The following is a 26159-nucleotide window of genomic DNA, read 5'->3' on the forward strand; positions in this document are numbered from 1 at the left end:
TGTTAGATGTTCTTAAGAATATGGACTTTTTTTTCCAGACAAGCGTTTGCAGAACTTATTGGTGCTTTAACTGATGCTGGCAGAGCTTTGACATCCATTCTGGGCATTTTTGAAACCTTTATTATTGGCTCAGTCACTAATGAAACATGGTCTTAAAGCAGTCTTCTTCCTATGCTGTTTCTATAAGGAGTCCCTGACGAGAAATGCCAAAACTCCAGATGAATATAAAAACAGTGTAGTATAGTCTATTTTTCAGAGAGAAATTGAGAATAATACAAAACATTTGTTTTCTCTGATTTTTATATGAAACATAAATGTTTCTTCATGGGCGATGCCTTCACCTCTCTAAGCCTCAGTTTACTCATCCGTAAAGTAGGGAGAATCCTATCTAGTTCACAGGGCTGTTAGGAGACTTAATGAAATACCACATCAAAAGTACTACACACAATACCTCACACGCGCACCAAGTTTGGTTTATAGTAGAAGCTCTTAATATTATTATTATCACATGGCCCAGAGTTGTGACCATCTGGACCTGAAGAATCAAGAGCGTCTATTGCAATCTTGGCAATAGGGGAAGGATCCAGGGGAATGGATCATCAGCCAAGAGTCTTCAGAGGCACATCGACTAGATTTGGAATGCGGTCCATATTGAGAAATATTGGTTCTGCTCCCCTGGGCATCCCGAACCCTTGTTTTGTGAACACCTTTCCTGAAAGGTGAAACACAGAGGATTTACCCCAGTAGAGAGAAAACGCAGACGGGGGAAAGCTGGAGAGTGAGCAGAGTGCAAGAGCCCCTGAGAGCACAGAAAGGCAACCCCAGCTCATCCCCAGGGCTGGTTCTTGCAGCCCAGCCCCCAGCCTTCTGCCCACTGAGCCAACACTCCTGCCAATGCTCACAGCCCCTTCCCACTGCTCTGCTGCACCCTGGTCCCCCAGCAGAACCCTCTTCCTGGGGCTCCCCTCTGTCCATCTGCCTTGTGCCTGTCATCTCAGAGGCAGACACTCAGGAGAGGACAGTTCTTTAAGAAGTGGGGACCCCACATTAAATTGGGAACCCTCAGACAGATACAGCTTTGAAACTGTTCATTTTCTGTGGTGCGATGGGGAAGCCTGCCCTACTTAAAGTTTAGAAAACCGTGTCATGTGAAATGAAGCTGGAGTCAGAAGCTGCCTACCCAAATTTCTAGCAGAGGAAACAAAACCCAAACTGATTCACTGTAGATTATATAATGGCTTAGCAAAGGGCAAGAGGGTGCTGGTGAAGAACAAGGCACTTACCCACATCCACGGCATAAGCCTGCCTCAGCCCTACGGCAAAAAGAAGAATCCCTGTCTTAGCCCAGGGGGGTTGCAGGGGCCTGAGGAGCTAATGCAATCACTTGCTCACAGCAATTGCTATGCTACCACTAGAATTATCTTTCTAATACAGTTCCCATTACAGTCCTCTGCAGCTTAAACATCTTTGAGTTTCCTACTGGAATACAAACATCTTAACATGGCATTCAAGGCTCTTCCCAATCTGGCCCTGAGCTCTGACCTCAGCAGACTCTCACAGGTCCCAGAACATAATCAACCTCATAACAAACTCAACTTGGAGTTCTCTTTCCTTTCATCCTCAAAACCTAGTTCTGCGAAAGGTAACAAGCGGTGAGGATGTGGAGAAATTGGTGGGAATATGTAATGGTGCAGCCACTATGGAAAACAGTATGGAGGTTCCTCAAAAAATTAAAACTAGAACTACCATGCAATCCAGCAATCCCACTTCTGGTATATACCCACAAGGATTGAAATCAGCATCTCTAAGAGATGTCTGGACTCCCAAGTTCATTGCAGCATTATTTACAGTAGCAAAACCATGGAAACAACCTATATGTCCATCAGTGGATGAATAAAATATAATATACACATATAGTGGAATATTATTCAGCCTTAAGAAAGAAGGAAATTCTGCCATTTGCTACAATATGGATGAACTTGGAGGACATTATGCTAAGTGAAATAAGCCAGACACAGAAGAACAAGCTACGTGATCCCACTTATATCAGGAATCTAAGAGTCAAACTCATAGAAGGAAAAAGAATGGTGGTTAGCAGGACTGGGGGGAGAGGGAATCAGAAGGTGTTGGTCAAAGGGTGTGAAGTTTTAGTTACACAAGAAGAATAAGTCCTAGAGATCTACTGTACAGCAGAGTGCCTATTATTAACAATACTGTATTATATACTTAAAAATTTGTTGAGGGTAGATCTTAAGTGTTCTTATCACAGAAAAAACAAAAACAACCCTAATTCTAGTGTTACCTCTGAAGAGCTCTCCAGAACCCCACACAAACTTGCTTCCCCAATTTACCATAAACTTTGATAATTTACCAAATACGTGGTTTGTTTCTCCGCTCAGAAAATCGTAGTAATTAAGAGGCTCTGGGGCCAGTTCGCCTGGCCTCAGTAGCCAAGGGCTCTTAAGCATGAGCCTCAGTTTCCTCATACATTGCATGAGGATATTGATACCCCCTTCTCCATAGGGTTGTTCTGGGAATTAAATGTCTAATTCGTATAAAGCATTTAGCACATTTTAAGGGTTCAATAAATGTTAACTCTTGTTATTATGTAGCATTTGTTCATTGTATTGGTTGTTTCTACGCTTGTTTCCCCACCTAGGTTGTGAGCGGCTGAGGGTAAATCCCTGTATTTGTCTCTGTCTTCCTGCTACTGCTATTAGGCAGTCAATACCCTGATGAATTGAATTGAATTGAATTGAGGTCCCACCAGAGGGCAGTGGCTTCCAGCCCCAGAATTCTTCCTCTGGAGCCCTACTCCAAGGCTGGACAGGCTGAAAACATTTATGGGCAAGAAGCAGCTAATGGAGCTGTGGTTGTTCCCAATTTCCTACCATCAAGTAGCCACTCCTTCTGGTGCCTCGACCACAGATGAAGCCAGATAGGAATTTGAGAAAGCAGAGAGCTGAGGTCTTCCTTCCCACCCTGGGAACAGAGTCACTCTGAGTTTCCTTGGTCTGAGGATGTTTCAGGGAAGGCAGATCACTGGAGGGAGGGAATGGAAACCAAATGCCTGAACTCTTTGCATGGAAGGCAAGTTGGTGAGCCTAGAACAAGGAATTCTGATGTTAGACGAGGAGACAAAGAAAGAATCATTGAGTAGCCTGCACCCGTGGAGGAGAAAGCAAAGGAGGAAGAGGGGAACGAGCCAGCGCAGGTGTCAGTGGAACAAGAGCCTCTTCCTGGTCATGGAGGGAAGCCTCAGGATACGTCCTGACTGGCGTCTTTGTACAGGGTTGCAGGTGCATTCTTTTTTTTTTTTTTTTTTTTTTTGAGGAAGACCAGCCCTGAGCTAACATCTATTGCCAATCCTCCTCCTTTTTTTTTTTTCTCCTTTCTCTCCCCAAAGCCCCAGTAGATAGTTGCACATCCTGCTAGTTGCTGTATGTGGGACACCACCTCAGCATGACTGGACAAGCGGTGCATCGGTGCGTGCCCGGGATCTGAACCCGGGCCACCAGTAGCAGAGTGTGCGCACTTTACCGCTAAGCCACAGGGCCGGCCCCTGCAGGTGCATTCTACCTCCCCATCCTAAGTGGAATGTGCTCTAGCTCAAAGTCACAGACTGAAATTTACTGCAGGAGAAAAATATGGAGAATCATTAATTAAAATTTCTTTATGTACTTGTCTATGTAAGACTCTATTAGAACCCCCAGAATTACCACTGTCTTCATTGTCCCCATGGTCACATCTCTTGTGTTATTTGAAATTCACATGGGACTAGATCAGGTAAGTCATTGGACTGGTTCTTTAATGTGATGAATAATCAATATATCCACTTCTTCTCACCCCAAGGCCTAAAATCTCCCTTTTCTACTGATTTATTCTTTAATCAATGGGAAGGAAATTTTTATACAAGACTACTTCACCTGTGTTCATTCCCCAATAAGAAACATCACCTGCTCTGAATTCAATTTTTTAAAGTAGATAGCCTTCTGTTTTCCAAAGTCTTTGTTTTTCACAGTTCAGGTGGGAGGGTAAATAGCTCACATCCTTGTCTTTGCATTTCAAAGATAATCATCATGTTAACATAATCTCCCGTCCAGAATACAAATTGCTGGCTCTTCTCTGAAGTGCCCATCACCTGGGTTTGTAGCCCTGCACAGTCGTTGCCTATATCCATGGTTCTCAAGCCTTAGCGGACAGTAGACTCGCCTGGAGGGCTTGTAAAAACACAAATCCTGCATTTCTAGCAAGTTCCCCGGTGATGCTGATGCTGCTGGTCCAGGAACCATACTTGTGGGAACCACTGATGAGAAAGCTCTAGGACTCCTTCAACATTCATTTCTGCTAGACAGATTCTAAAACCTGGTGCAGAGGCTCAGAAAGACACGAGCTTTTCCTGATTTGAGTGGTATGACAATGTGTGGTTATACTCATTGAAACAGTACATTGGAAATACCTCTACTCAGACTCACCCCTGATTTGAATACTAGATTGGGAAGATATTGAGTTTACAGACTAGGGGGAGGTGGTGATTCTTAAATGCGTGTGTATGTTTGTGATTGAGTTGGGAAAGTTTCCTGACTTCCAAAAGGTCCATCGCATACTAGCTGGGATTCTATCAACCTCAGAATTCCAAGGAGGTTGGATTCTGAAGAAATCCAACCCAATTATAGGCCATGGGAACTATCTTTCTTTTCCTTTTTTTTTAAATAAAGAATTCAGAGGAAGAAAATAAGAGGTACAAAATGGAGCCATAATTTACCAGGAAGGCTGAGCAGGGGGCCTTGTTCAATGTATGTAAGAGAAAGAGAAGGAGAAAAATCAATCAGAACCAAGTGAGTGTTGTTAGTTTCAGCAAGATCTCAAATATCTGGAAGGCAATTATGAAAGTATTTTATTTTAACAAATATAGCCTTGTCCTTACCCACCACATTCTCTAGTAACACAGAAGGTTCTTTTAAAGCAGAGTCTCCAGCCCTAAGCCTTATCAAGTCATTAATATTTCATCTAAAGGAATATAACATCTTCAACTGAGACCTAAGAGTAAGATCTGGACGTGAGCATTCAAAGGCGAGTGTATGTTACAGTTGGAATAGAGTGAGTGGAAAGAGACTTTTCTTTTCTCTTTTTCTTTCAGAAACAGGGAAGATTGACCAAGAGATTCACAAATACAACACCCCGGGATTCACTGGGTGCCTCTCCAGAGTCCAGTTCAACCAGATTGCCCCTCTCAAGGCGGCCTTGAGGCCAACAAACGCCTCAGTTCACGTCCACATCCAGGGCGAGCTGGTGGAGTCCAACTGCGGGGCCTCCCCGCTGACCCTCTCACCCATGTCGTCTGCCACCGACCCCTGGCACTTAGATCACTTGGATTCAGGTAAAGTCTAACGCAGTCTTGCTTGGGCCGGTTGCTTTATTTCTTTAAACCTCAGTTTCCTCATCTGTCAGATGGGGTTAATAACAGCACCTCGCTGGAAATGTTGGAGGATTGAGAGAGCGAAGGCGTGTGTGAGCACAAGGGTTCTTAGCACAAGTCAGGTGCTCAGAAGTCACAACCATTGTTCTTGCTCAGTGCCAGAAGGAAAGAAGTGAAGGTGAGGGACACAGGAATTCCAGTCTTCTTCGTTTAGAAGGAATTGGGGGATGCCTGAACTGATGTCTGCGAGGTGACTGTCGGATGATCTGATCAAATCGCTTCCTCACTTTCTCCTTTATGACTCACTTGCAGCCCCATAGTCCAGGTTCTAATATCAGAAGAAGTGATGTACCTAAAGCAATACAGAGATTCATCTCCCCACTCTGTGTTTATACAAACAATCCCGGAGCCTTCCAGACTTTTTTAGGAGGTCCATTTAGGCTTACAAATCCCAGTTCTGCAGGTGATAAGATGTACTTGGAAAGCACAGGCTAAATGAAAGGATGCGGCTGTTGGCTGCAAAATTAACTGGATGTAAATTCAGTGTTCTCATAACACCGAGTGGTGGAGAGCCTACTCCTCATGCCACCCAAACTGACCTTGGGCAATTCGAGTAACCTCTCTAAGCCTCTGCTTTGTCACCCGCAAGGTGACAAAGTGGAGTGTGATCTCTAAGTGGCTTCCACATCTAATATTCAATGGGTCCCCAAAGCAATGTGTGATGTTGCCGATGCTGAAGACGGGAAGAGGACAAGGTGGGAGACAGGGTGATGGTGGGGCCAGGATACCAATACCATCACTGCCTCTCACCAGCAGGTTTCATAATCATTCCTCAGTGTCCCCATGTCTAAAATGGAGTTAATAGGACATAACTCATAGAATTCTACGTGGAACGATGTATTTAAAGGACTTAGCGCAGTCATGGACAGGCAGCCAGCTGTAACAAGGCTTAGCTGCAATAATATTAACAATGTGGTTATTATTGTTAGACACAATTTGCTATGGTGCTTGAATGTCTCATAAAGCCTTCCAAATCCTCCCCCACCTTAATTTCTAGTTTGTAACAGTTCATCACGGAAACATCATGCATTTGATTGCTTTCTGCATATTCTAGCCCCATACATGGTATTTACCAGCTTCGGTGCAGTCTCATCGTTGGGAACCCTTGCCAGGATTTGCGCTGCGAAGCTTTGTAAAGCTTCAAAGGAAGCCAGAATTGCCCCGTTGTTAGAATAGGCGGTTTACGGACTAAACAATCGTCTTTGTTCCTCACACATGGATTCCTATTACATGATGAGGGATGCTGTGTGCCAAGGGTCCTTAAGAAGAGTTCCCTTTTATGAATGTTGTTAGGATTACACAGCAGGCTGGTTTTTCCTCGTGTGCTGGCTTGAACAAAGGAGAACATTCCTAATGCTGAAAGGAAAAAGTAGGAATGAAAATATGAGATGAGAAAAGACATATGTCAGGGCTACAAAGGAAAAGAGATTTCTCAGATAAATTCCTCCAAATGCCAGAGTAGTTGGAGACAACGCATGATCTGTGAAATGCACGGGTACTTCTGCCGCCTGAGGACACAGGGGCCCGCTGCATGAGGCCGTGAGCGTGTGTGGTCTAGTCGGCTGCCCAGAAACTAGTTTCAAAAATATCTAGATGCAACTTTGGGCCAATGTGAGTTCATATTCATTATGCCTTAATTAGCAAAATATATGCTTTATTATCTGTGAGATACAATTGTAGGGGCCAGTTTGAGTTCATTTATCTTTTAAAAATCATGCCTTGTACATGACAATTTCATTCTTTTGATTGATGTAATGAAAACATATATAGGGAACATTTATGTTATTTTTTAGTGTTCAAATCAAAATTCTGCAACCCAGATAATATGGTAGGCCGGTACTATGTTATATAGGGTCCATTTGCAGAAAAATTTCCACTTGCACTTGGGCAGAGAATTCTTACCTGGTGTTGACCCATTGCTGTATCAATCTCATCATCATAATTTACTCCATAATTGGAATTCTAAATTTCCATAATTAGGGAAACCGTTATAAAGAAATATGTGTATGTCTCATGAACTTTATTAAAAGGTCAGAGAACAGCTTACGAACTATGAGGCAAAAGGTTTGCTGAGATAACATGATTTGATTTTTTTCTTTTAGGTGAATAGGAACATGAGTGAGAATAGGGGGCAGTGGGCTAGACAGGGGACAGAGAAAGACTAGACATAAGGGAAGTTTACTTAGTAGCAGCCTCCAGTGGCTTAGTGTCAGGGAGGAAAAACTTTTTCTCTATCCTCTCAAGTTCAGTAAGTGGGGGCTGCAAATTAAACTACAGATTAACAGGAGAAAAAAGTTTATTCATATGCATATGGGAGCTTACAAAAGAAGTAGCTCAATAAAGTTAAAGTTAGAGCTTATATCCGGTACTCAGTAGGAAAGAGGAGAAAAGGCCTCTATGGGAAGAATAAATGGGTTTCTGAAAGAACAAACGAGAGATAAGAAAGTTTGAGCTAGTGCGTGTTTAGGCAGGTGTGGGTAGTCTTTCTGCCTTCTTCAAGGCCATGAAACTCCCCTGGAATGGGGGTTTATGCGAGATCTTCTTTTGGTCTTCTTCCTGGGATTAAAAGCCACTCAGAAGGGGGAATTTATGGCAACCTCATTTCTCAGAAGTTTCTACTTTTAATCAGATAAGGGAAACTCCAGAAAGATTTCTTTCTGCATCTGGTGAGCCCCAAACGTCCTCAGTTTAAAATAATCTTCATACCAGCTCTGGGCTTCTAAGTGGGTCCCCACATCAGCAAGTGCACCGCAGTTTTTGTGAGCTGAAGTTTATCATTCAGAGTTCTGATCTGAGGGGTTTGCTTTTATCAGATAATCTTTCATGTGTGAATAAAATAAGAATGCTCACCATCAGATATTCAGAAACTAAATGACAGGATATACACAAAGATGCATTGCTAGCTGTAAATCGTGTTACTGGAGTCAGTGCAGGTAGAGGCAGGAAGAGAAGAAAGGTGAGAGCTAATGAATCCTGGTTCGAATAGAGGACATTTGGGAGTAGATCGTTTCATCTGGTACCTTGGAAAATGTGGTCCTCATCCAGCAGCGTGAGCATCACCTGGAGGCTTGTTAGGAATGCAGAATCTCAGGCCCCTGCCCCAGACCCACTGAATCAGCACCTACATTTTAGCAAGATTCCCAGGTGACTGATGTGCACATTCGAGTCTGAAAGCACTAATCTAGTGCAGTGGTTCCCAGTCTCAGACGCACTCTCAGATTACCTGGGGAGCTTTAAAAAAATCTCAATATCCAGGCTGCCTCCTGACCAGTTAAATCAGTCTTGCGTTCTTTCTGCTCCCTTACATTTCTTTCTCATATCTTAGATGATATCAAATGATAAAAACAAAAAATATATTCCAAGGTATGCTGGCTCTGTGTGGTCAGATCCTTTTTCTCTTCTGTGACACCCCTGACTGAGCTACTCATTACCTCTCTAACGCTCTTTGGGCTCTGTCACTGTTTTCGAAGGTGAGGGACGTTTGTGGTTGATCGGGCTGTGCCCTGATCGACTCCCAGGGATGCCACTTGCATTGCAATCTATGGCTCCTGGAGCAGTGCAACATGGTGGCCTTGATAGGGGGACACCAGATCATTATGGGCAGAAAATAGACATGGCATGACTTGGTATAGTTATTTCCTGTTCATTTCTCTTTAGTTTTGTCAAAGAGAAAGTCTCTGGTTCTGGCATGACTTGAACACTTCTCCTTTACTAAGGAGAGATCAGGCTTCTGTTTAAAACCTTGACAGGCAATAGGGTTACTCAGTAGGGTTATAAAGTTTTATCAATGTATTTATTTAAATATGAAATTGGATCAACAGTGAAAATAAGTAAATAAATAATCATTAGATTTTACATGGATATGGCAAAAAATATGAAGGTGGTTCCCACGTGATTGGAGTTTAGAAAACACTGGACAGTGTGACAGGATCATCACGAACCCAAGGGCCTAGCATGGTGCTGTAAGAGTGCTTGTTTCATAGGGGAACGATCAACAACACTATGTGGATTTGATTTAAACTGATTCTTCTCTATTAGAAACATCCAGTCAGTCTTTTTTCTGCCTAGTTTTTTCCCCCGTTGATAATAGGTGCAGCCTGTTTCTAAAGCACATCATTATGGTCCTTAGGCATATTTTTAGAACAGTAGTTATGAGGTAGGAAAAGCAACCTCCAACCCTGAGTCCTGTTTTATTTAAAGGTTGCAGAGCGCTAGACAATTGCTGTGATTCACTTCTCAGAATTATGGCTCTGTTTTTTTCTTTGTCAAATTCAGGAACTCTTATTTCCTTGGAATGGCATGGATTTGCCAGCAGAAAGACAACTACAGATGGCGATGCACATTCTCTAAAATATAGAAACAAAACAAACACCAGAAAAAAACAAATCCAAGAGTCTGATGCCGTAAATCTCTGCACCAAGAACGACCCCAAACAGTACATGGAGCTATCTTACGAGGTGTTCGTGTTAAGCCTTGGGGTGTTTTACACATTCATGATATTTGATACAGAATACATCAGACTACTGGCCACATCCTTTTTGAAATATCAATAAAATAGACAAGGCACTTTAAGATGTAAGATTTCCTTTCCCAAGGACTCTTCGAGTTATAAAGATTGTAACTAGTTACTGTTTACAGGACTTCTAGTGCCTCCAGGTAATATTCTCAACACAGATTACATAGTATATGACGAGGTGCATACCTCCATTATTCACAAGTGCATCGGGCCCAAAGAGTTCCCCGAGAATTGGCCTCTGCAAGGTGCTAGCGGTTGAATTCAGAGTATCCACCGTGACCTGGGGTGATCTGGCCCCACCCTACAGCTAACTGCGTCTGGTACTGAGAGGCTCTTGACCAGGAAGGCTCACAGCCCCTCTGAGAGACAGTGGGCGGACATGGAAAAACCAGAAGCATTGAACAGCGTGGAGGGCAGTTAACACAGCCCCGTTCTCCTCTTGCCCATATCCAAGGTCAGAGGCTGTCAGGAATCCAGGGGCATCCAAACCCTGACTTGTCCAGTGGATTCAGGTTCGCAGAGCAGCTGAAAACCAGCTCTTAGAAATGTGGTTCTTCTCCCCAATAAATTGGGAACTAGATGGAATATGGAACCTGGGATCACTCAGTGTAACAACCCCATGCCCCAGTTAGATTCCAGAATACACAGTCTGCCCGGGGACTGTGAACTACCCAAGGCCTCCACCCCGCACAATACCTTACCACTGGGAAGAGTGAGTGGATTTCTTAAGGCACCCATACCTCTATTGCCATGATTTTTAATGACTTGATTTCTTGTCAATATTACAAATTTCCTTTCCACCATCTGAAGATAGAATATTTTTATATCTTCATGTGCAAAAGTGTTATGGATATCATGAACACTTACAAACCGCGTATATCTATTCAGTTTCCTTCATAATTACAAGCTGGTACTTGGTTTTCTTCACCACCTGCAAGCACTTAGAATCATCTTTCCAGCTCTTATAATTACATCTTAATTATTTCCGAACAGATCCCTTTTTTCATCCTTATGCTGAGATTGCATGATTAATGTGTTTAATCTCTGATAGCTAATCTTTTTATTATCTTTTGTGTCTTTTGTCCTCTTCAGTGACCAACACAGTACACATTTATTCAAGTGCAAAGAGCAATTATATCATCCCCGCTTTTCCAATGTGAACTTTTCCTGCAAATGATCCAAATTCTGCTTTTCTGCAAAAGCACCAAGCACATTTATGTAGCTCAAGTCAAATTTAATATTAGAGTTACAGATTTTTCTTTTTTTTTTTTTGTTTTGGTGAGGAAGATTAGCCCTGTGCTAACATCTGTTGCCAATCTTCCTCTTTTTGCTGAGGAAGATTGGCCCTGGGCTAACATCCGTGCCCATCTTCCTCCATTTTATACGTGGGACGCCTGCCACAGCATGGCTTGGTAAGCGCTGGGTAGGTCCGCACCTGGGATCCAAACCTGCAAACCCCAGGCCACCAAAGCAGAACACACAAACTCAACCACTACACCACAAGGCCGGCCCCGAGAGTTATAGATTTTTGATCTAATGGTCATTTAAGTTATTCCCATCTTTTGTTTGCATAACGCATAGCTTTGTTTTCACATGATTTTGTTGAGTCAAAGGATATATTTTTAATTTTGCTAGCTATTACATATCACCCTCCAATGATGCAGTACCTCCAATCCAATGAAGTATGATTGTCTTTTCCCCCACACCCTCACCAACACAGCACATCATAATATTCATTTAAATTTTGCTATATTTTATTTGAATAAAGGAAATCTTATTGTTTTCATTAGGATTTCATTAATCGTGAGATTAAGGATCTTTGTATATGTTTATAAGTCACTTGTATTTATTTTTCCGTGAAATACCTATTTATATTCCTTAACCAAAGAATTATTTATACATTTATAATCTTTCCTATTAGTTTGTTGGTCGTTTACTATTTGACTTATAAGAATTCTTTATATATTAAGTGAATTAGTATTTTACTACATGTTCGCATATTTTCCCAGTTTGATCTCTATTTTTTAAATTTATGGGGTTTTTTTCTCCATGTAAAAATTTCTAAATTTTACTTGGTGAAATAGAAAGTGTTTTATGGCTTTTGGGCTTTGTATCATGCCTTCTCCATCCAGAAATTATTTAAAAAATTATTCCACATTTTTTCTAACGATTTTATGTTTTATTTGTAAGATTTACTTATTTACTCCACTTGAAATTTTTTGGGTAGAAGCAGTAAGGTAGGAATTCACCTTTTTTATTTTCCAACTGGCCAGCCTATTGGTTAAGGTTCCATCCTTTCTCCTGTCTTTATCATATTCAAAATTGCCCTTTATGTTTGAGTCTACTTCTGGACTCCCCTATGTGTCATGCTGATCTAACTCTTCATGAAATGTTAGCAAGCTGTGATAATGATTGAGCTTTTATAATAGCATTTAATATCTCATAAAGCTAATTTCCCTTTCATTCTCTTTTTTCCAAATTTTTCTGTCTTTGCACATTTACTTTTCCCATGTGATTTCAAAATTCAAATGCCCATTTCATTGGGATTGTCTAGTGTTTTTGTTGAGATTGAATTTTATGTGTAAGTTAATTGCAGGACAATTGACAGCTAAACAATGTTTTCCTGTCCCAGAAGAGAATGTCTTTCCACTTATCACATCTTCCCATCACATTATACAAAATTCATATGAAGAAAACTTTAAAACATTTCCTGATAAATTAATTTCTAAGTAGTTCCTCTTGTTTGGCAAGGCACAAAACCCAAAAGCCATAAAAAATTTCTTTAAAAAAACAAGGTTATGTTAAGGTCAGCTAATTTGGCACCTAATTACATCAGCAAAATCCTTCACAGCGGTACCCAGATGAGTGTTTAATTGAATATAATTGGGAGAATGTGTGTGCTCACCGGGGGCACGAGTCTTGGAGGGCCATCTTAGAATTCTGCCTACATGCAAACAGATCTTACGTGTATGTATATCTTTAGGATTCTTATATGTATATGATAGCTTAAGGATTCCTGTTTTGATCAGTTCTATCAGGGTTAGATGTTGAATAGTATCTAATGCCATTTCAACATCTATGGAGATGACATGTGCTTTTTCTTCTGTGATAGATTAATGGGGTGAGTTGTGGTAGTAGATTTCCAAATAGTGAACCAAGCTTTCATTCCTGGCATTAACCACATTTAGTCATGGCAAGCCATTCTCTCAAGGTATAACTCAAGTTGTTGAACTAAAACTTTGCTTAGTTTAGGTTTGGTCTTTTTTTCACATCAATAATTCTTGGGTGAGATGGGTTTGTAGCATTTTTTTACTTTTGGGGGGGCAGATTTGAGTTTTAACCTTATGCCAGCTTCATAAAAAGAAAGTAGAAGGGGCCACACAGCAAGGAATGTGGGAGGCCTCTAGGAGAGCAGTCCTGGACGGACCAGAAAGGAAACAGGACCTCAATAGTACAGACACAGAGGCTGAATTCTGCCAACGACAAGAATGAGCTTGGAAGCACATTTTTCCTAGGGCCTCCAAACAAGAACTCAGCCCTGCCAATACTTGGATTTCACTTGCTTTCTCCACCTGGATACCCAATCAGACCATGCCGGACTTCTCCATCACTCTCTAACTAGTACAATAACTCAGATAAGTGCCATCCCAACTTTAATGTGCTCAGAATCACCTGGTGAAATTAATGAATGCAGATTCAGTAGGTCGGAGAAGGGATTTGAGATTCTGCATTTCTAACAAGCCCCCCGGGTGATGCTGAAGCTGCGGGTCCATGGAGCACACTGTGATCAGCAAGCGTATAAATAGCCTGCAGCATTACCTGCACCTGGTAAGCTCAGTAGACTTCACCTGCAAAACCACTGGAGCCTGCTGTTTGTTGTGGGTGTAGCTCTTTGACGACTTTCTCAGTTTCCTTTATGATAATTGGTTTAATTAGATTCATTTTATCATCTACAATAATTTCTGTTACTATTTTTCTAGAAATTCATGCATGTAGCCTAGGTTTTCAAATTCATTTCCGTAGAGTTAAAATGTTTTTATAATTAATTTCCATTCTCTCTCTAGAAAATTTCTTTTTTATATTTTTTATATTGTAGATTTAGGTTTTTCTCCTTTTCTTCTTGATTAGATTATCACACACACACACACATACACACACACACACACACACACCCGCTCCCCACCTCCCCAAAGGAACTAGCTCTGGATTTATTTATTAGTTCTACCATTTTTCTGTTTTCTTCTACTGTTTGCTTTTACTTGACTTCTTAAATTTCTATTTGCTGCTCTTTAACTTTGTAACCTGAATGTTTCATTCTCTTGTCTTCATTCTTGGTGTGTGCGTGAGTAACATCCTCCTACAGAGGAAAGTGAACCAAAGTTAACAAATCTAAGCTCTAAGCCCGAGACTCTCGCTTCTGACCGGCACCCCCCCCCCAGGACTGCACATTCCAGATGCAACGTCTTGGCATGAATATTTTTAACTCAACTTTTATCTAAGGGACCTGAAAAGTCTTTAGAGACTGCCTTTAGTGGCCACAGCCTTCCCACGTCTCTGAGGAGCAGATTTGGCAGGGCTGTGTTCTGCAGAGCAGTGGGGTCCGTGATGAGGAGAGGAAAGAAGAGCAAGTCATGACTTAAGTGGCTGCAGGTGAGGGCGAAGCGTGGGATTCCACTTCAGCCCCGCTCTCCTCACCATCCCACCCTCATCCTCTCCACATGTGCTGTCCCTGGTTGCTCCACACGCCTGAGCAGGTCAGGGGGCTGCTTTGCTCACTAGTCCTCGCAGGACTATTTAACCCTCTGAAACTCCACTGTGAAAAACTCAAAAGGGGCACAAACATCCAGCTTTGGGACAACTTCTAAGGTCTTTGTTTTCTCCCGTTTAAAGGCTTTACTTTCAGTCCCAGTTTTCCCATACCTCTTTCTTTCTGTCTTTCCCTTCCTCCCTCACAATAGATTTTGAACCCCAAGGAAGTTAGGATTCCATCCCAGTCCTCTTTCTGTGCTCCCCACCCTCCGACCCCACCCCACCTGGCAACGCACTTACAGATGCATCTCCCGCCAGGTCTGTGCCTGGCATCCTCCCAGCTGTCATCTCCGTCACGTGGGGCTGGCAAAGAGCAGGGTGGCACAGGCGTGCATGTTGCTATGGTGACATCTCTGTCAATGGCAGAACCACTGACTCCAGCAAGAAACAGCATTCATTTTGGCCTCATTCTTGTGCTGCAGAAATATGATGAGAAGCCCATGAAAATGAAGTCGATTTGAGCTCGGTGTGGTCCACCGATGTCTGTGTCTGTCCTTGCCTCCGTCAACCCCCCGGACTAACTCTGCCTACTGCACTGCATTTTTGAACGTCCTTATATATCACTTGGGGCCATTCAGGGGAGCACAACACCCCCCAAATTAATCCGGCATCGCTTCCTTTACTGCTTGTCATTCAGAAAGACTATTGTCAGAATCCCTGAGTGTGAATTCTCCCCAGGGAATCCCTGCCAGTCCCCCCCTGGAAATGCTAGTTCCACCTTTCCTGGTAAATCAGGGCTTTGCGTCCTTGCCTATGACTTCTAAGATTGCAGAAACATCATCCAGATGGAGTTTTTGGCCCAATGCCATCCACTCCTCAGAGGAAAATCACTGTGTAAACACCAATAACAAATAGGTGATCAGTTGTTTCATTCATTTGAGATCTTCGGTTGATTCTCCATGCTCTGCACAGACTATTCAGAAATGGCTAAAAACCAGGTAGATTCTCAATTCTGCTGTTGAGTTTCCGCCTAGGGACAGCCCTGGAAGGCTTAGAAAAAAAAGTAAAATCAATTTTATGTTAAAATGTAGATGCACATAAAAATTCACATGAATGTGGGGTGCAGTTATTTTAAACATAGAAAACGAGGCAAATTGCTTTGAAATTTCCCCCTGAGAAAAGGCTGAAAGTGGTTTTCAAGAATTTACGTGGGAATTTTAACTTTTAGAAAATTGGAAAGGATAAAGATAGAAATAATGATAGCTTAAATCTGTAAATGACTTTGATTGCTGAAATGCTGTCAGTGCATGATTTGGGTTTATCCTGACAGTGGCCCGATGTAAATGAGTGGACATTATTAGCCATGTTCTACAGGTAAGGAAAATACGACTCAGAAAATAAATACATTCATTCCCTCAGTAAACATCTAATGCACAGCTGCAGCAGCGGGAGCTCACCTCTGGCGGCACATCAGCATCAATGGGGAGATTTTTAGAGCTCCTGAGGCTGCTCCCCATCCTGAGAGAATTTTTTTTTTCTGGTGAGGAAGATTAGCCCTGAGCTAATATCCGATGCCAATCCTCATCTTTTTGCTGGGGAAGACTGGCCTTGGGCTAACATGCATGCCCATCTTCCTCCACTTTCTATGGGACGCCGCCACAGCATGGCCTGACAAGCGGTGCATTGGTGCACACCCGGGATCCGGGCCTGCGAACCCCGGGCCGCCACAGCGGAGTGTGTGCATTTACCCACTGCGCCACCGTGCAGGCCCCCCCAAGAGATTCTTAACGTGCAGTCAGGACTGAGAACCAACGGTCCTTGTGTTTACAGCACCTTGCTCAAAAGTATACAGAGAGAGCATTATCAGGTCTAAAATTCAGGTATACTCACTCCTCATTCAGTGCTTTTTCCACTTTTTCTTCCCCTCAATGAAAATTTTGAATTTAAACATAAAAGAATTGCAGTTCTTTCTTCTAAACTGTGTTCCTATCTTCTGCCATCCCTTAAATATAATTCAGAAGTCTGAAATGATAAGTAATTTGCATACCTGTAGGTGAAGTCCCTGCTACTAAATATACCTTCCCTTTTTTTTTTTCCCACTTTCTCTTTTGATATGGAATAAATCATCCCCGAGACTATGAGAGCCAATTAAATATTTTTTCACACTCTGTTGACATGAGTGAGAAGAAGAGCTACGACAGAGCCACATGGCTTGTGCTGGAAGTTGATCACATTATCTTGATAATGATATGAGCCAGCACCAAGGAGGATCTGCTTGTGGGGAAACATTGGGAAGATTTAATAAGCAAGGATAATTTGTTTCACAAGTTTCTCTTTGATGACCATTAGCCATTCCACCTGCCAACAAGCAAAGACACTTGTCTTTTGAGATCCGAGGTTAATTCAGGAAGAGAACAGTTCGAAAGACAATGGAAATATCTAGCATGGGTTATATGTTCAGTTCTCTGAGGTCAGCCTTCTTGGAAGAAAAGGCATTGTCTTGGGATTGGAATTATAAATTTGCACTTGTGCTAATGCAGCTGAAAAGAGTATTTCAGAAGCAAGAGCCCGACTGGGCATTGATAAAAGACTTAAAATGCGTGCAGAATTAATTTTTAAAGGCACTGTAGGTTTGCTCCCTCCCCCGTTCTAATAGACCACGCAGTGGAGCCAGAAACCCGTCAGCAGGCTGGGATCTGGGTGTACGCCACTGTGTTCTCAGAAACCTTCCTCGTCTGTATGCTGGTTCCTGAACGCTTAGAAAGAAAAAGGGTCAGTTTTACATTTTGATAAACAGCAGTTAGAATACAGACATCCTATGAAGCCAAAGCCATATGAACATTGACTGAGCTGGTCCACAGAAAACAGGAGCACATTCATCACATGAAACTGAAGACAACATGTCTGCAAGCGGAGATATAGAGGTTGTAGCAGATTAATTTTTTTTAAATGCATTTTATTCGCTGTACTACCTCGAAAAACGTACGATGCTAACAAAAGCAAATCAGTAATATCCAGCTGTTTCCAAAAGAGCCATCCACAGTCAAATTATGGCCTTTGAATTACTAGAAAGTTCCACAAAGGGGAGTAAAAGAAGACCCTTCATCCTTGCCTGATTCCTCAAATGATTGAATGTTTCTGAATATTCTCACAAATGATGAAACTCATCTTTTGACTGGATTTTAGGTGATAAAATTATTTTCACCAAGCTCCCAAGCCATCAATTCTGGAGGTCCAAAGCCTTCACTGATACTTGCATAATGCCCGGTGGTTGTGTTCCTCAGCAGAAGTCTAAAGGTAGGGCCGGCCCCATGGCTTAGTGGTTAAGTGCACGCGCTCCACTGCTGGCGGCCCGGGTTCGGATCCCAGGCGCGCACCGGCGCACCGCTTCTCCGGCCATGCTGAGGCCGCGTCCCACATACAGCAACTAGAAGGATGTGCAACTATGACATACAACTATCTACTGGGGCTTTGGGGGAAAAAAAAGGAGGAGGATTGGCAATAGATGTTAGCTCAGAGCCGGTCTTCCTCAGCAAAAAGAGGAGGATTAGCGTGGATGTTAGCTCAGGGATGATCTTCCTCACAAAAAAAAAAAAAAATATGTCTGTTCTCTCTTATACGCCTTTGAATGCATCAGGAACCTAAGTGCCGGCATCACAATATTTTTCCTCCCTGATCCACTTGTTTTATAGAACCAATTTGTATTTTTGTTTTAAACCAGGAAGGATCTCCAAGGACATGTGTAAGATAACCACTCATTAAACTCCTTGGCTGTTTTTCTTAGACTGCTCTTAATGTTGATTAGTAGTAGACTCTCCCATCTACATTCAAAATCCTAAGGAATTGTACTCAGAAATTGAAGCAGTGTTCCTACTGTCGCTTCACAACAGTTAGCAAGAAATCGGGCCAAAGAAATAGACCCCTGGGGTGTTCTGTCATGCAAATCATTAAAAGCACACAAATGATTCAGCCAAAAAAAAAAGACAAGGTTCTCGGAAGGAATTATTTCCGTTCCCTCTCAGGCCTCACATTGAATTAAAACACACGCACGGGGACACCTGGAGATATAAACCTCCGAGGGTCTCCGTTACAGCTCTGCTGCTCGAAGTGAGGTTTGCATTCAAGCACCCAGGCGGCCTGTTAGAAATGCACACTGACCCAGCACTTCATCAAGTGACACAGGCCCCACTCCGGACCTACTGAATCATAATCTGCATTTTAACAGGATCCCAGGTGCTTTGGATACGCCCTAAAGATTGAAAGCTCTGAACTAAAGCACTCAGGAATCAGTTTGATTTTTCTTCCTAAAGGCACATCAGAATGAGGTATGAAGAGGAAGAAAAAGCCTAAAGAACCCACCCAAGGCCGAGGAGCCCACTGGTTACACAAAGCAGAGGCCCTTTTATCCCTGACCTCCAGGGCCCTATCCAGTAGGAAGTGATAGCATCTGAAGGGGGAGTCCTGTCACTGCTGAGTGCAACCCGCCACTGTGCTTTCCCTCGGAAGGGTTTAATGGGTACTTCCCAAATTCCATATTCCCCCAGATTTGGGGCTTCTGCCTTCCTAGCATTCCTGCTAACGTCAGCACAAATTTATAAATGCCCTTTGGCAGAGAAGAAAAGGATTGTACACCTCAACAGAGAGGAGTCGGATAGTCTTCATAAGTGAAGGAAAAGGCCTCACCCTGGGCTCCCAGCCCCTCACCCTGGGGCCCCCTGATCTAGACTTTTAAGGCTCACCTTGAGAAGGACAGTCAGATGCATGGGAGAGTCCTGAATGAGTCCCAAGAGCTCGAACCAGTGACCCTGGCACCTACCTGCTCCTGACTCAGACCTAAACACTATCCTGCCCTTCAGCCTCCTCGGCTGCAGAGGGAGGTTGTGGGACTAAAGAGCCTGTACAAGCCAGCTGTGACAATCTGTGATCCACAAGTGTCCCTGACATCCAACAAGAGCTTTGACAACTGACTCATAAGCAATGATAACTAACGTGGAAGAAGGAACAATTTGCCCACCTAAGAAATAACAAGACGTCTTTGTGTAACATGACAATGGACATCAGGTGTCTTATCTTAGTGTTTATTTAGTGGAATACAAAGTCTGAGCTTCTATCAGTAATGAGCTTTTCCCTTTAAAATACATATTTATACTTAATAAGACAAAAGAGTGCAATATCAGCCTAGTCTGGGAGTCTCAGTACATCTTCCTCCTGAAAGGCAATTGAGACAATTCAGAAGTTGGCTTAGAAAAAAAAATGGAAGGAGGGAATTTAATAAAATCAATTGCTCATTCAGCCCTTTGGATAAAATTTGGCATTATTTAAACAATCAAGACATGTAGTAGATGATGACAAGTTCCTTTATTCTGTTTCTTTTCTAATTTTTTTTTTTTTTTGGTGAGGAAGATTAGCCCTGAGCTAACATCTGTTGCCAATCCTCCTCTTTTTGCTGAGGAAGATTGGCACTGAGCTAACATCTGTGCCCATCTTCCTCTATTTTATGTGAGATGCCTGGCACAGCATGTTGATAAGCAGTGCATAGGTCTGTGCCCGGGATCCAAACCTGCAAACCCCAAGCCACTGAAGCGGAGCGCACAAACCTAACCACTACACCACTGAGCCGGCCTCTCTTTTCACCTGATGTAACCTCTTTTGGTGACTGGATCTCAGACAGCACGACACTTCATGCAAGCAGCTGCCGTTTTCCCTCTCTATTAAGAAGCTGGAAATGTGAGGCTTGTTTAACTTCTCAAGTCAGAAGCCAAAAATTCGTAATCTCTGCCCCATTTGAAATCAGAAATTCTGGCTGGCTACCTTTCTGCAGAAACTGGGGTGAAGGATATAGGTAGAAATACGAGACTGAGGCTCAGGAGGTACGTGCCACATATTGTTCTCCTGGATAAAAACCTGCTGGCCTTGAGAAATCTCTCCCTCCTGAAAATGTGATCAGCAACAGTCTCTCTTAAAATAGAACAGCGTCCCCTTATATCTTCAGCATCTTAGTTGGCAACCATTTGTTTTCATATCTGTTTCTAAAGTATCAGTCAATAATGAATGGCTAAAACGAATTATTTGAAAAAATTTTCTGCTCAGATTTCAAGAGGGAATAAAATGAAATGAAACAAAGAAGCTGGGAAAAACAATGGCATATATACATCATCCAGCCTGGACCCCACTGCAAAAATAATGTTGCAATTTAAATTAAATTATAATTAATAGCAGCAGTTTTGTTGAAGTGTCTCAAATTATCACTTTAGATGCTAGAGCTCTCAAGTGGTTTCCATGGCAATATTTTCTCTAGATGTCAGCTACTATCTAACTTTCTTAGGCCTGATATATGACAACCTGAAGCTTTTAGTGCCTTTCAGTGGGAGGAGGAGATATGTTAGATAATCTCAATTTATTTTTCTATACATTTAAATGTGTGTTTTATTTGCAATTGGTTTCTGAACCTAAAGTCTACAATTTTACACATTTTGAAATTTAGTAAATAGGAACCTCAACACCTCATTTATCTTCTTTAGTAAAACTATGCTTTACTACCTCATCTTCTCCCCACCTTCTCAATGGGGCAGGCAAGAAATTGGAGGCTAAAGAATTCAAATCTCTTTTTAATATTCTGTTCTTACAACTGTGTCTTTTATATCAGTTTATTGTACTTAAGCACCTGCCTTGAAACTTTCTTCTATTAATTTTTCACATTCTGTGAATGCGATCAAAAATTATATTCCGACAATAATGTTTTAAAGCCCCGTTAGCACTACTCATGATTTCTGAAGTGTTTCTGTAATGGTGATAACCATTCTCTCTGTGCTGTTTGGGCCCATGAGGGGTTCGCATCTGGAACAAGGGAATATTGGGTTTCTATTCCACCATGTTGGTTCAGAGTTCTTAGTTTACCACGTTGTTCAGCTGATACCGTCATCATGTGGAATTATCCTTCGTCAGGTAAATTGTCTCTTATGCTCAGCTTTTGAAGCCAGACAAGTGCAGTCAGAAGCCTGTAGATATCGTTGGCCTACAGAGACAGCCCACCAACCACAGAGAAAACAACTGGGCTAAATTAGTTGGTTGCCTTAAGACCATGCGGTGGTGTCAATAATTTGATCAAGCCAGTGTAGACCAGTACTTTCTCATCAGAGGCCGTTCAGCTTAGTGTTTTGCAAGTGGTTTCTGGAGCCAGTTTCCTGGGTTTAAACCCTGGCTCCACCACTTACTGCTGGTCATGGGACCGCAGACCATGTTTAGTCCAAAATGGGATGAATATGCCAACCTCACAAGGTTCATATGAAGATGAAAATGGCTTAAAACAGTGCCTGACTTGTAGGAAATGCTATTATTATTATTATTATTTCCTCAACAGCTTGTTTGTGAGATTTGAATTTCATGGGAATTTACTTTTTGTACACCACAATGGAAGGAAAACACTTCTAGGTTGATTCCACCACAACTAGCCACTTGCTACTCTGAGCCCTAGAGAGTCTTAAATGTGAGGAGAGTGTAGTCCAAATGATGGCTGATTCCACACCATCCTAGAATTTAGAGCTTCACTGCTTGTCACATATGGACGACCTGCATGGCCACTGGGGATCTTCGTTGTGTAATGCCTCTCTTCTTGCAGCAGGTGAGGCTCAGAACTTGTCACTGCCACTCAAGAGCCCCGGTTGTCCCTTCTGCCAAGGGAAGGACACCACACTCTCCCCTGCCCAACCCGCACATAGAAGAGGTGCTAATTAGACAGTTGTTTGCTTTTCTGACAAATCCTCCCAAGAATGTAGCATAGGAAGGGCAAAAGCCTTTAGAAATGGAACAAAACATTCATGTTTTCTATTTTGGCGGGGAATGTATTTTTACTCACCCAATACTTGACCATTTTACTGTATCTGTATAATTACGGGAACACTTTCCCTGGGGCCTGCTCGTTCAAAGTATGCTCATTGTTATTTCCTTGTTTTTCCACCTGAAGGTGGAGGAAGGGAAAAGTGCACCAATATTGAGCTGTCAGATTGCTTCTCACGTGGAAGATAAAGGCAGTGGAAGGGAAGAAGGTCTGCGTGTTACAGTGTGAATGTGATCCGCATCTGAGTATGTTTAGGCTCTGTGATAGATTTGCCTTCTCTGCGGGTGAGGAGGGCAGGAGCGCACATATGGCTCTGAAGCCTCAGCCAGGCTGTTCAGTAAGCATGTTCATGGGAGAAGAATCCCCCATCACCAATTCCTGCAGCAACATGTCCTGCTTGCCCCACGGTGGCTGGAGGAGGGGAGGAGAGCTAATCTCCGAGTGGTACCAGGGAAACATGGTCTATCAATACGATGGGGACGACCAGACAAGAAGGACATGCGCAAGGGAAACAAGCAGAAACACACACGCCTCTGTGAGATGTGAAATCAGGGCTGGAAGAGAGCCACGCTTTGCTGGGTATCGTCATGTGGTGTCGTTTGGGGATCCAGAAGAAAAATGTATTGCGTATACTCTTTGCCTATTTGATGCAAGTCTGGTCTTGAGACTGTCACTATCTAAAGTCTATTTTGGACCTACCCACAACGTTTCCCAAAATATAGGTTCCTTGATACTCCAGCACCACCTAAGTTGCTCGGCTCTCCTAGCAAATGTTGGGGGGTGGGGCATGGAAGTCAGCAGAGAATGGAGCATGCGTCCTGAGTGAGGTTTGTGGTTTAGTCTCAGTAGCGTCGCTTGGTCTCTGTGTTTCTCTACGTGCATTTCCAAGAGAATGTTGGTACCCAGGGGAAAGGACAGTTACAATGAAATCATTTGAAATATATCTGTCAAAATAGCAATCACTCTGCTTGCCAGAATAAAATGGATTTTCCTCAAGGGAGTAAGCATTCACACGCATTAGGACAACTGGGCTTAAGTTATAAATAAAGCCATGAAAATGGAGATGCTCATGCAAAAAACAGAACCCTGCCCTTGAATTTCGTAAGGACTTCTGCTGTACCTAAGAGTTTTCCACTGATTGTTTTCTGATAGTAACCAAAGACTAATGGACATGGGAATCACTAGTAGCTTTTCTGTCTTCTACATGTTCGTTTCCTTTGTTGGGAAGAATAAGAATGCTGCCTTGCTTTAAGGGATGAGTTGAGTTTAGGCAGCTGACTTTCAAAATTATACCTGCATGGGAGACTTTATAATTAGAAGAGGCTACACAAATGTTTACACACCTCTTAATAGATTGATTTTTATTAGCCCAGTCAACGAGCATCCAATTAGCTCTCGCTACGTATCTGCACTATTTGTCACTGGGGCTGCAAACCTGTGTAAGATTGGCCTCTGCCTTTAAGAGGATGATTACCACATAAGGAGTGACAAGAATTAAGGGTATAGTCATTGAAAAGAGGGCCAGACATTTAATCTGAGGCGGCTGGGGATAGTTTCAGGAAATAGGTAAGATTTATTGGACAAAGAGAGGAAAGGCAAACCACATGTTGAGACAGAGAGTGCCGTAGGGATGAGCAAAGGCACATAGACCTGAAGCATCAGGAATCCGTGTGCCTAGAATATTAAGTTGGAAAAGTGGTCCTGTGAGGAAGAGGCAGGAGAGAAACTCAGCTCAGAGAGGCCTTCATCCCATGCTGAGGAGTTCGGATTGTATACCAAAGGCAATCCTACGATATTTTCAAATGTTCTCTTCCAGCTCTTGTCATTGTCCTTGGGTCATCCCAGGTCACACCCACACATTCCACTACTGTTTATATCAACAACTTCAAGGGACCCAGGAAGAAGCGTATCAATATCTCTGAGCACCTGTGTTTTCCTGCAGTTTTGTGGCCAAGGATGCAAAGCCATAAGGAAGAGATCAGAGAGATCCCTCTGGAGCAGAGAGAAACTGCTGTGCTCTACCATGCACACCACCTGAAGCAGAAAAGCCAATCATTTCATAGTACCATGAATATCACACAATAGAATAATAACAAAATTACCACTGTAATTTTCTGTCGCCATACTTAAGGTATTTTGAAGATTTACATTATTCAGAGGTCAGGAGATTTCTATGTTTATCAAAAGGAGATGAGGAATATGACCTACTCACAAAATATCCAGATGTCTAGTAGGTATCTCCACCTGGGAGTCCTAGAGGCACCTCAAACTCAATACATCCAAAACAAAACAAATTTCTCTCCCGCGTCCCCTAAAAAAGGCTGCTTCTCCCATAGGCTCCACCGAAGCTAAATTGTCTGGAAGCTGGGACTTCCTCAACAGCTCACCTGTCTGACTCTTCCCAGCCCTCAAAAGGCAGAATAGGGAAGATTATTCACTTTGGAATTAACCCTATCTGGGTTCTCATCCCAGCTAGGCCACTTAGAAGCTTGCTGACTTTTTTTAAAGGACATGGACTAAATAGTGTCCAGAGAAGGATGATTACAGCATCAAAAGGCCTGGAAACTATGCCAAAGATGGGCAGTGAAGGTACGAGCTTTCGTCCTTGAAAAGCAGCTCTCGGTCTTTGAAGAGTGGTTTGCCTCAGAGAATTATGTGCACTAATAACGAAGTCTTACTGTGCCCTAGGGGTGTGTGAGTTACAGGGTGGTCGCTACAAAGCAATTTCAGGCAATTCGCTGTAAATGGATGGGGTCATCACTAAAACCACATCCATGCTTTAGATTAGTATTTTGACTCTATTAACCAGATTCTTCAATGAGGCATGGAAAGTTCTCATTAATAACAATTTTTGTCTGTTTTATTGATTATTGTATATCCCTAGCACTTATATGCCTGACATATAGTAGATATTCTACAAAGATTTGTTGAATGAATAAATGAATTTATTTGTCACATCTACTGATAATATTTCTCTGAAGAGAAAACTCGGGTTTAAAGAAGAAAGCCAAGATTTCTAAAAACATTATATATTTTAATGTGAGCCAGTTTTATTCACATATGATAATTTTATGATCAATCTAATATTAAATGATAAGCCTATAAATGTAAGATCTTTGCATTCTTGGGCTAACATTTGGAATTTTGAATGTCAATCCATGCTGTCTACCCTAGAAAATCCTGAAGGGGCGTGGGAAAGTGAGCTACTGGGAAAGCAGCCAATTGCACTGTGCTTGGCATTGGCTCTGCCTGTGCAAATTTCCCCGCCCATCTGACTAGACTGAGGATTGGACCAGTTAAAACAAGCATTATACCACCAAAAGGTCTCTTCCGCCTCCACCAGTTAAAGATTTAGGGGAATGTGAAAAGTCCCGAGGACTTGGAGTTAAGTTCCCTTGCATTTGTACCTTTCTTAGTGTCCATGGTTTTAATCAAATTAACAGGTTTGAATGGCCCTGATGGTTGAGTGAATTTGGAATATGATACATCTAGGAAACAATAATTTTCCTGGTCCTAAGTAAGAGTACCAACTCTAAGAGAGAAAGGATTAAATAGCATGTGCTGGTAGAATCTGGAAT

At 42.4% G+C, this 26159-nt stretch overlaps 1 protein-coding gene across 1 annotated transcript in view; it reads left to right on the forward strand.

Annotated features, from left to right (window-relative positions):
- CNTNAP2 (contactin associated protein 2) overlaps positions 1–26159 on the forward strand; it is an 815107-nt gene that overhangs the window by 781762 nt on the left and 7186 nt on the right. Inside the window, exon 14 of the mRNA XM_058532231.1 lies at positions 5141–5380. Within this exon, the coding sequence (XP_058388214.1) occupies positions 5141–5380 (240 nt within the window). The remainder of the gene's footprint in view (positions 1–5140; positions 5381–26159) is intronic.

This window comes from Diceros bicornis, chromosome 3 (assembly GCF_020826845.1).
Source record: "Diceros bicornis minor isolate mBicDic1 chromosome 3, mDicBic1.mat.cur, whole genome shotgun sequence".
NCBI lineage: Eukaryota > Metazoa > Chordata > Mammalia > Perissodactyla > Rhinocerotidae > Diceros > Diceros bicornis.